The 10,997-nt window shown below is 45.9% G+C and overlaps 2 protein-coding genes across 2 annotated transcripts; both read right to left on the minus strand.

The window, feature by feature from the left end:
- Positions 1–3,728: 3,728 nt before the first annotated feature.
- LOC109757090 (small ribosomal subunit protein uS2y) lies at positions 3,729–5,952 on the minus strand. The gene is made up of 5 exons (XM_020315926.4): positions 5,632–5,952; positions 5,089–5,351; positions 4,787–4,984; positions 4,490–4,676; positions 3,729–4,087 (listed from the first exon to the last, which is right to left on the minus strand). The coding sequence occupies exons 1-5, from the start codon at positions 5,774–5,776 to the stop codon at positions 3,954–3,956; spliced, it is 927 nt and encodes a 308-aa protein (XP_020171515.1). The 5' UTR covers positions 5,777–5,952; the 3' UTR covers positions 3,729–3,953.
- Positions 5,953–6,719: 767 nt separating this feature from the next.
- Positions 6,720–9,976, minus strand: LOC109757091 (eukaryotic translation initiation factor 3 subunit K). The gene is made up of 8 exons (XM_020315927.4): positions 9,715–9,976; positions 8,893–8,949; positions 8,757–8,807; positions 8,606–8,668; positions 8,049–8,099; positions 7,887–7,953; positions 7,340–7,422; positions 6,720–7,129 (listed from the first exon to the last, which is right to left on the minus strand). Exons 1-8 carry the CDS (start codon positions 9,820–9,822, stop codon positions 6,929–6,931), a joined length of 681 nt encoding a protein of 226 aa, XP_020171516.1. The 5' UTR covers positions 9,823–9,976; the 3' UTR covers positions 6,720–6,928.
- Positions 9,977–10,997: the final 1,021 nt, after the last annotated feature.

The following is a 10,997-nucleotide window of genomic DNA, read 5'->3' on the forward strand; positions in this document are numbered from 1 at the left end:
CTCAACTGGGGGTGTGAAACTAAGCAGCTAGCCCAGACACCCGGGAGAGGGCCATGGGGGCGTGAGGATGAACCTGGGGCGCTGGCCATTGGATCCGAGATTTCTTTAGTTTGGTCTTGGCCTTTTGCTTTGGATGGATTAATCATCTGTCGCGCTCCTGACCTGTTAAATAGGTACGCTTTCTGGTCCCATAGGGGCATTTCTATAAAAGAACGTTGGACTGTTCGCCTCCTGACGGCGCACGGAAATCAAGGGTTGTCTTTAGCCCTTGATGAAAATTAATACCGAGGGTCCTACAATGACTTAACGAATTGGGAGGTCATCGGTGGCCGAACTGCTAAAACTGCCAAATAAGGAAGGGGTGAAGAGCTCGCCTCGCAAGCCAAAGACTTTGGGGCACACCGGGCGGCCGGCAATCGCGAATCCCGGCGCTAGAGGCTAGTTCGGGGGCTACTGAGGGAGACCTGGACTAGGGGGTCCTCGGGCCGCTGCCTCGTCTCTCATGGGCCGGACAGGTGGGTCGCACTACAATTGCTAGAAGGTCGGACTACGAGGTGGTTTCGTGTTCGGGTAGGAGACCATTGGAGTATTGGTGTGTCATCCAAGTCAAGATAGAAGATTCAGCATGTTTATTCTCTTGTTGTAACCGACTATATGTAGCCCTAGCACCCCTGGTGTCTATATAGACCAGAGGGTTTAGTCCGTAGAGGCTAGAACAACAACCATCATCCTACTAGCCTAGGGTTTAGTTCATCTAATCTCGTGGTAGATCGACTCTATAACCATCCTATACACCTCAATATAATCAAGCAAGACGTAGGGTTTTACCTCTTAGAGAGGGCCCGAACCTAGGTAAACATCGTGTCCTTCGTCTCATGTTCCCCATTGATCCAAGATCCACAGCTCGGGACCCCCTACCCGAGATCCGCTAGTTTTGACACCGACAGGGTGCGCAATGTGTAAAGCAACACTGAGTGAATCAATCAATCAATCAACAAGTTGAGCAAGAAGAAGCAAAGCTTACGTTCTCCACGGCTGTCGAGCACAATAGCCACCTTGCCTCTAGCCGATCAACTGCGTCAAAACTTAGCGACTATGGTCTGGATGGTGTACCATCGATACGTTAACGACTTCACATTGCGTTCATGAATGATGAGCATGTAGTAGGGTGTTGTGTGCTTTTGCGTGTGAAACGAATCATGCACTCGCTGCGAGAAGAGCCCCCTTCTTCTCCTTCCTACGAAATCCACGGATATGACCAATCACTCACCGCACAAAAACTCATCCTCCGTGATCGAGTACCCCATCATCCTTCATAATCTAAAAAACTAACATGAACTTCAAAATTAAGCTCAATCACATTTGACCTAATGTACGGCGTGGTGACCGCCATGGACGTCGTCGACAGGGGGCAGAGGGTACCTGGCTGCAGACAAATCCTGGGAGGATAGAGCCATAGTACAAAGCGAGCGGGCACGTGGGTGGTGGTTGCGGATGTCCGGCAATGCATGTGTGACGGTCGGAGAGGTACATCGACGGCGTCGGAGGAGGAGGGCGCTAATGCAAAGCAAGACGGAGCATGGGCAGACTGAAAGAGAATGGGATCGGGAGGGGGATTTGACTGGGTCGGGGGTGTCGGAGTCCTATGTGGCTATTGTTCGGACTACCGCACCCCCCCCCCCCCGGCCTGGTCTGCTTCCAATTTACGGGAAAAGTGCGTCCGGACCGGTCAACGGACCGATACAGGCTCGCGTTGGATGGCAAAACACGTTCGGACTACGTGGTCCGAATGGATGCGGGCGGTTTGAGGGTCCGCTTTGAAGATGCCCTTACATAGTAATGTTTATACCTAGAAAATAAAGCTATTGCTATGCTCATAAATGCTGCCAGCATCGGCCTGTATCGACTTTTAGTCCCATGAGCTCCTTTGTAAGAGAATTAAGCTTAATTCGAAGGGCAAACATTATCCATTCTAGCACACAATGGTTTTGCTATGATGGAAGAAGAGAGCCTTTTCAGTAACTATCGGGCTTCGAGTTCTTCATAGTCCTACTCCCAAATTCCTTGAAGAAACTGGTACATAAATGCATCCTAGTCGAACCATTGTTCATCTAGGATGTATTCTACAGAAGTTTCTTCAAAGAATTTGAGATTTTGATTAAGAACTCGAAGAGTGACAAGCAAAACTCTTCTTCTTCTTCTTCTTCTTCTTCTTCTTCTTCTTCTTCTTCTTTAAAATAAACATCAGGCTTTATTAATTAGATATAACGGTTACATCGTCAATAAGGAGAGATACAATATCATCCATGGGCTCCTCAACCAATCCCTAGTCGCAGAAAATTTCGCTAGCCTAGCAAGTTCATGAGCAATCTTATTCGCTTCCCTATTACAATGTTCAAACCTAGTAATAGTAAATTCACAAGCCATAAAATAGCAATCATCGAACACTGTCACCGCCGCTCCCGCCAATTGTGTCCTCCATTTTTCATTGAGTCAATCACTTCCATATTATCCGAGTTGACAATAAGGCGATTGCACCCCGCTTCTGTGCAAGGGTAAGGCCAAACCTTAGTGCTGGTGCTTCTGCTGTTTGTACATTAGCACACCATCAATCCTCCAACTTCCTCCAACAATGAACCTTCCTTTGTCATCTCTGAGGACCGCCCCCGCCATGCCTCTAAGAAGATCATGGTCAAAAGAAGCATCAACATTTAGCTTTACAAAACCCATAGGAGGTTGCCTTAGGGGAGTTTGCTTTAACATAATTTGGTATGCATCTTGAGACTTTCCTTCATGAACTAGTTTACATCTATCCCCATAAGTATCAAGCTTTTATAAAGATCAATTCACGTGCGTTCTGAAGGCCCTATACGGATATTTCTTGATCTAGCATAAGTAGTAAAAGTTCAAGAACTATCTCTCCCGCCCGGTCGACAACACAAGCTCTATTGATCACCTCATACAATCCTAAGTTATCCCAGACCTCTTTCGCCTCCTGACACAGAAACAAGACGTGGTTTGTGTCTTCTGGCCCATTTGAACATGATGGGCAAATGGGCAAGACTTTCACATGTCTATTGGCGAGCATAACACGACATGGAAGGGTTTGATGCAATGTACGCCAGATGGAGATTTTTACCTTTGCCAGACAAGATAGCTTCTAGGTCTTGCTCCTGATAGGATTAGCATTGGTTCTACCCATAATATTTGTATGTTGCAATTTCCTCCCATACTGTTGGTTTCTATCCTCCCAATAAGCCGATCGAGCAGTGAACAACCCACTTTTTGTGTAACTCCAAGAGGAATGTAGATACCGCCTTGCTTGGGGTTTGATGATAGGGTCATGGTGATGTCCATGGATGCTTTGCATCATGTCAACGGTCCACCTGAGCTTGTGGGTTTGATGTATGCAATCGTCTAACTGCCACTGCCGAAATTGAAAGACACGCCACCAGGACAATTTACGTGTTCTTAACGGTACACATATACTCCCTCCGTTCCAAAATAGATGACTCAACTTTGTACTAAAGTTAGTACAAAGTTGAGTCATCTATTTTAGAACAGAGGGAGTAGTCACCAAGTTTGTGGGATTCCAGGAAGCAAACACGAACCAAAAAAGGCGCAACAGTTCACAACCAAAGCAACTTCGCCGGATTTGAGAAACCAAACAGCAAACATAGATAGAGCCAGCAAAATGCATAGAAACATCAAGTATAAGCACTGTAAAATTAAGACGGACAAGTTGAAAGCCAACTTATAACACAACTTTCAGTCTCCCTCTCCCTCATCACAATGTCGATAGCAGAGATAACAAGTTCATCTAGAAAATCCTAAAACACAGGTTTTTGTCCATAGGGTAGATATAGCAGATCGCATCAGATTCTAGATATCCATTCATGCCTCACAAAATATGAACTTTAAGCCGCAAAGACATCTCAAGGGGACATCCTAGTCTACTCCCAGCCTTGAGCAGGGGGTTGCACCGCGGCGTCCCAGCCAGTAGCAGCCACAACAGGAGCAGGGACAGCACCTTCCACAGCAACAGGTGCCCCTGCTGCATCCCATCCATCGCCACCAACAACTGGAGCTGGAATTGACAACAACAAACAAAGATGTGATCAATTTAAGTTGCACAACAAAATATTCAACTAGGCCTTGGCATAAACTACTATAATTTTGGAATGGACACTGGAAACATGCAATGTGTCTAACATTAGTCAAGACATCAGGGCAAACTGTTGGGCATGAACTTGTTATAAACAAGCTATATTGAGTAAAGATGCCACTAATCAAAGGCCAAGTAAACTACCAGAAGTAGTTGCATGCCTGATGCTTTTGTGTTCAGTAACTAAAATGCCTTGCACCAACCAGATACATAATCAACCTAGGAAATAATTAGTACTACGCAAATGGCAAATTCACATCACCAAACAAAATTCTACAGAGTTTTCATACAAGGCAAATGAACATTTAATCAAGGAGAACAAACCTTCAGCCATCGGCCACTCGCCACCAGTAACAGGCGGGGGAGCAGGTGCATCAGAGGTCCACTGGTCACCACCCCATTGACCAGCTGCAGCTCCGTAATCAGTGATGGCAGCATACTCTGGGGCTCCAGCAGCTTCATCCTCCTGCTCCTTGGCTTCCTCAGGGTCCCTGTAGAAGAACAGATCAACCTGCAAAGGGCAAACACATTAGCCTCACAAGCATGCAAAGAATACAAGACAGGCACAAAGCAACGCAATTCAACTAGTAGGAATCTGAAAGGTCTATTGAGCTGGCATACCATGACATCCCACTTGTGCCCTGGCAGGATAGTGCCCCTCATCTGCAGAACCATCCTGGCCAAGAGCCAGTACAGACAGCCAATGCTGTTCCTCCCCTTGTTGTTTGCTGGGATGCCGATATCGACGTATCTCATGGGAGAGTCAGTGTCACAGAAGGCAATGGTAGGGATGTTCCCCAGAGCAGACTCCTTGATGGGCTGCACATATTTCAGCAGATCAATGACTCCATCATCAACATCACCATATCTAACGCACGCTGCTAGCATATACAGTACTTGCTTGGCATGGCAAAGAAATTCACCTGGTGGTCGGTCCTTGGGTCGGTGAGGATGAGCAGGCGGGGCTCGCTGAAGGAGGTCTGCATCTGGTTGGTGAAGGTACCAGGGGTGTGCCTCCCGGCGATGGCGTTGGCGCCGGTGTGCTGCGCGAACTTGAGGACGGCGCGCTGGCCGTAGGGGCGGGCGGACTGGACGATGATGTCCTGGGGGTTCTCGATGGCGACGATGACCCTCGCCGCGAGCTGGAGCTTCTCCCATGTCTTGCCCAGATTGATGATGTAGATGCCTAGGAATCACAACCAAAGAACAGACGCATCACATTCCACAGTTCACTCAAAGTAGAACAGAAGCATCATCTCTTGCGACAACTACACCAATAAGCATCACGATCCGCGGCAGATCGACTCTAACTAGCACAAAGCTGCCACTGTGCGCATGATGCCGAGGTAGCTCTAGCGTGCAACAGCAAGTCGGGGACACATAGGCAAGGCCAGATCCATGAGGACAACTGAACCTAAGCGACGCAAGAGCTCGCTGGATCAAGAGGGTTTTGAGCGAGCACGTACCGTCGGAGCGGCGCTTGTAGGCGTAGCGCTCCATCTGGAAGTCGCAGTTCTTGGTGCCGAGGTGGACGTCGGCGGCGAGCATCATCTGTATGTCCTGCTCCTTCTGGGACAGCGCCCGAGGGGCCTCTCCAGCCGCTGCCGCCATGGTTGGTCGGGGGCTCGAGCGTCCGGGTGGCGCCGCGAAGGGGAGGAGGAGGGGAGGGATGTGAGCGGCGGCGCGAACAGGGAGAAGGGGAGGGGGCGAGGGCTCTTATCTGCGGCGCCTCTAAACCCTAGTCGGCTTTTGTAGTGAGATGGGATGAGAGTGCTCCTTGGGCCCCCGTAGTGAATGGACCGGCCCATGTGACTATATACATATGGCCTGCTTTCTCCCTCTCTCACGAATTTGCTTTTTTTTTCCTAACACTAACAAAAACGAACTTGCTTTTTTTTTCTAAAAAAAATTCCTTTCGCTTTTTTTTAAATAGCGATGAATTTTCGCAGTCTTTTTGTCAATGACAAGTATTCGGGTCAATTTTTGTAGGTGACAGGATGTGAAAACATGCATATCTCATAGAGAGAATATAATCTTTTACTACTTTCTACTCCCTCCATTTCTAAATACTCCCTCCGGTCGGAATTACTTGTCACAAAAATGGATGTATCTACAACTAAAATACATCTAGATACATTCAATTCTTGGACAAGTAATTCTGAACGAAGGGAGTACAAGCCTTTGTAGAGATTTCACTATGAACTACATACGGAGCAAGATGAGTGAATCTACACTCTGAAATGCATCTACATACACCCTTATGTGATCCATAGTAAAATCTCTAGTGTATTTAGGAACGGAGGGAGTAATAATCTGTGACAGCGTTTTCCACTACATTGGTGTGACGAGTTCGATCAATCGAACACTACCATACCAGCTACCATTCTCATATCTTTGTTAGAGTCCAGCGAGCATGATGTGGAAGATAAATTAGTGCTGGGAAGCAAAATACATAGCAGATGAGCAATGAACTCATGAAATCCCAGGCAATTGCAACATTCGACATGAAAGGTGCACTCATGAAATGTCAGGCAATTGCAAAATTCGGCAGAAATGCATAAGAAAACATAATCTGGTACTCATTTAGCTAAAACAGGCGCATCCGGTACTCGTGTATCAAAATGCGGTACACCATACAAGAGAGAATACAATTGCCAAGACTAGCTTCTTCACTGGCTCAAATTCTATTAAACCCCCTCAGTGGGTCTGGGTGCAGCCGAGACGACAAAAGTGCTTGATGTCAATCTGATCATGGTTGCTGAATCAGCTCAGGATGGGGAATATGCGGGTCACGTGCTCGAACGGAACAGTGTCGGCTGTGTTCTTCTTGAGTTCGGGGTGATTGAACTCGTTGCGCGGAAGGACAATCAGTTGGGAGCGTGATCCCTTCTCAATGACCCATCCTGAGTTTGCAGCATGATACTCCATAAACTTGTCCAACGCAAGCCCTTCAATGTTGATGGCCTGGAAAATTAAGTCGCAGGCACATCAGCAAAGAAACAATCCATGTATGCCGACAGTAAATCCAATTGGATAAACAGCATGATTTGGCTGATGACGATGCCGTAGGCTGGTATAAACAATACTTGCAGCTATCATCTAATATAATAATCCTTGAATTGCCATGAGCTCATAACGAAAGCCTATACAGCATGATAAGGATACATATCTTACCTCGGCTAGAACTGGCCTAGGAACTTTCTGGTATGTCAAGGAAAGCACATGAATCGCATAGCTTTGGATTGCCTGCTCAAAACCTGCAAAAAAAGAATCACGATGTCAGTAACACTTCATTTTTAGTTAAAAGACAAAGAACTCTGTAGCATTTCCAGTTTGGATTTTTTTAAATTCTAGCCTTTTCAAGTGAAAGAAATAAAAATAGGAGATGTTGAAGTTAAAATAAGACACCTAGTCAGCTAGAAATAGTTATTTTAAGGTGAAATAAATATGCCATGTAAATGCATACTGAAAACGAGAAGGCTAATGAAAAAGGGGGCTCTGCAGAAACTAAGCTTCTTTACCAAATACAGTAAACCAGAAAATCTGCATTTGCGTAAATCAGACCAAGTCTGATAACAAATGAAAGAAAACGCGGACATGGTTCAAAATTCAGAAATCCTATGTGGGCATTAACATTCATTCACGAGCACTCATACTGCCAAGTCCTACCAACAAGCACAAGTACTGCCAACGAAGCTCCAATGTCTCAAGAAGTGTATACCTGGTACAACATCCAGTATGTTACGGCTCTTTGATGCCTCATCCCAAAACTGGCGGAACCTACCAGTCTGTAACCGGTTAATCAAGGTTAGCAATCAATAATCAATACAGGCTACTTCTTAGGCATCCATAGATTACTCAGTTGTGCAAAGAAAGTGTGCACCTCCAGGTAGTGAGAAAGAACTATCAACGTCTTGAACTGCTCCTCCATTTGCTATAATAAAAGCGCATAAAAGTCAACTCCACATAATGGCAGAACAGTTCAGGAGATTTAAAAGATGCACAACTAAAAGGTCACAAATACAAACATCTCACATCTTATACATCAGTACAACTAATTTGTATTGTGCAATATTTAGATGTGCAAGTGACCAGAAGGGATACTTCAAATCGAAATGCACATTTCTTGGCATGATGTCATTGATCTGCAAATGAGCTTATACTGAATATAACTATGCTTATTCCATCAACTAGAAGTCCGCAAGTCATTATGATAATGTGCATCTCCAGGCCTACAGATATGACATGCTCCAAGGCCAAAGTAACAATCATCTACGATGACAAAACAATCAATGAACATTCACATCTAAATCGACACTTTAATTTTTAGACACTCCTAAGATGCATGTTCAATAGCATTTGCTTGAGAAAAAAATATTTGAAGGGGATGATAAAAGATAGATTACACAGAAACAAGGAAGCAGGACAAAGTTCTCATACCACGTGTTCAGGAATTAAGAACAAGCATAAGCTGAAGTCGGGGGCCGGCATTGCCATGAGAGCCTGTCAGCAAAAAATGTGTGGAAGTTGAGAATGAACCAACAAAAGGTGGTATTCAAAAAATTGTTATAACCATTAGTTGTTCTCTGACCTTAATCAATATGCGGGCTACAATTTGCACGCTCAACCTTTCTGGCTCAAACTGCAATAGGAAATCAATCATTATGCATACATACAATCGAAGCATAATACAGCTAGCAATGGTTCATATGCAGATGCGATTTTACCTGGTAAAGGCGTAGAAGGCTGAGATTTGCATCCAGGTTATATGTTTTAGAAGAAACCTAGTAAAAACAAGATATATTGTAAATTTAAAAGGATCAAAACATGACATAACATATGGGGTGACAAAAAAGATGTTAGCATGCTTGTGCGCAATACACAGAGCCTAAAAACAGTTTATTCAAGCATGTTTTACTAGATTTAACAGGCCGGACAGCCACTGTATCAATCAACAGATTAAGCGTGCTGTATGTGTATCATCTGCACAAAAGCTTAAGTTTGCCACTTCATGATCATAGGCATAATCTTTGAGCGGAGATCCATCTCTCCATCCATCCACCATTGTATGAACACGTGGTTGAGGCTGAGAGAGGTACTCAACCCCTTCGGAGTTCAGACAGCAATTGCAAATTTAATCTGCCTATTCCCATAGCAGCAAAACACAATTTCCTCGGCAATCCCTCTCCATGACCCCCAGACTACAAAGTACACACTATAACTTAATTCACCCTGATTACTAACTGATAAGCCCAGCCACCCTCAATCCTTAATACAGCACTAAGTTTACTACTCCGGGCAACTTAATACGCTACAATCCATAGGCAAAGACGAAAATACTGCTAAATTTCTAGCATCTGCACATTGCTATGAACTGCTTCCATCTGACAAGGCCACACAGTTTAGCACGCCAACCAACCAACCAACCAATTTCGCAACCGCTCCATCGTTAACACCAGACAGCGCAAACGATTAGCGCGACCAACCACGGAACCTGCCGGCTGAGCCTTTCGCGAGTGAGGTAAAGGCGCCTCGGGGCTAGGGTTTACCTGGTCGTTGACAAAGACCTCGAGGTCGTTGAGGATGTCGGGGTTGTAGGGGTTCACCGCCACGAGCTCCTCCACCGTGTAGGTCTCCGCCGGCTGCTCGTTCGCCATGGTCGCCGGTTTCGGGAACCCTAACCGCTAGCTGGATCGAGGGGGCGGCGAGAGAGAAGAGAAGTGGCGGCGCAAAGGGGAGGAGGGGAGGTGATGGCTGCAAGGGTTTCCGGGTTCGCGTGAATTTGTCACTTCAGTCCCTCGGTTATCCGCGCACGGACACGCGCCAAATGCGTTGGTGTACTCACAAGGTTCTGATATTGTACATATGCCCTTCTCTATTCACTTGTATTTCCCCGAAAGTCTTGCACCTACGCGTCTACGTGCCAACAAATGTACTCCATTGTCCATCTTAAGAAAAAAAAATACTCCCTTTGTTTTATACTCATTCTTTTTGTCGGGGAACTTCAGAGAGCTTTATTCAACGAATGCATTCACCGAGCAGTCAGCCAAAAGGCTACTGATCAGAAAGTTAGGGGTAGTCTCAAGCCAGCTCTTAGTCACATTAAGCGTACTAGCACGCTTAGCACATAGATGTGCAGGACCGTTTGTCGCTCTTATTACATGTTGAATTGCAAAGGAAGAAAAGCTAAGCATGAGCTCTCTAATTTCTGCGAAAATCGGTGCTACAATCGAACGATCATTGTAGCGATTGTTCCAGAGGTTTACTGCCTCTAGACAGTCAGTCTCCGGGGTCACCTTGGTGAAGCCCCTCAATCTGGCGAAAAGCACGCCCTCCTTCATGGCTTGCACCAAGCTCCCAAGAAGGTTGAAGCTGATCTGGCCACTCCTCCTGCACCAGCAATGCTGTCTCCGAAGTTGATCGAGGTATCTGTGTTGATTTTCATGTTGTTTGCATCTGGAGACCGCCAGCCATAGCCTGGCAACATAGTAGTCTGCTGCCTAGGAAGTTCCAGCAGTGCTAGATCCTCTCGAGTGCGTCTTACCAAACTCGCAGGGTCGATCTGCACCTCATCGTGCGTCCACCTATTGCGAGACATCCAGATGGACCACATAACCGTGATGATTATGGCGCGGTCTTTCTCGGAGAACCGCTGCTCACATAAAATGTCCCTTTCCCAAGTGTTTGGGTGAAGTCGGGGTAGAATTATATCAAACAAATGGCGTGCTTCCTCCCAGAATCGACGAGCATGAGAACAATGAATGAGTGCATGCATGAGATCTTCATCCATAGCCAGGCAAAGTTTGCAAGTACTCACTTCTTTTATGTGTCT

Source organism: Aegilops tauschii, chromosome 4 (assembly GCF_002575655.3).
Source record: "Aegilops tauschii subsp. strangulata cultivar AL8/78 chromosome 4, Aet v6.0, whole genome shotgun sequence".
Taxonomy (NCBI): Eukaryota; Viridiplantae; Streptophyta; class Magnoliopsida; order Poales; family Poaceae; genus Aegilops; species Aegilops tauschii.

Coding starts and splice junctions, on each gene's coding strand:
- LOC109757091 (XM_020315927.4), bottom strand. CDS start 9,822: ATGGCGAACGAGCAGCCGGCGGAGACCTACACGGTGGAGGAGCTCGTG. Junction 8,808..8,892: donor GCCTTCTACGCCTTTACCAG/GTAAAATCGCAT, acceptor TTCCTATTGCAG/TTTGAGCCAGAAAGGTTGAG. Junction 7,423..7,886: donor CATACTGGATGTTGTACCAG/GTATACACTTCT, acceptor CTTTTTTTGCAG/GTTTTGAGCAGGCAATCCAA.
- LOC109757090 (XM_020315926.4), bottom strand. CDS start 5,776: ATGGCGGCAGCGGCTGGAGAGGCCCCTCGGGCGCTGTCCCAGAAGGAG. Junction 4,985..5,088: donor ACCCAAGGACCGACCACCAG/GTGAATTTCTTT, acceptor AAATATGTGCAG/CCCATCAAGGAGTCTGCTCT. Junction 4,677..4,786: donor GGCACAAGTGGGATGTCATG/GTATGCCAGCTC, acceptor TGCCCTTTGCAG/GTTGATCTGTTCTTCTACAG.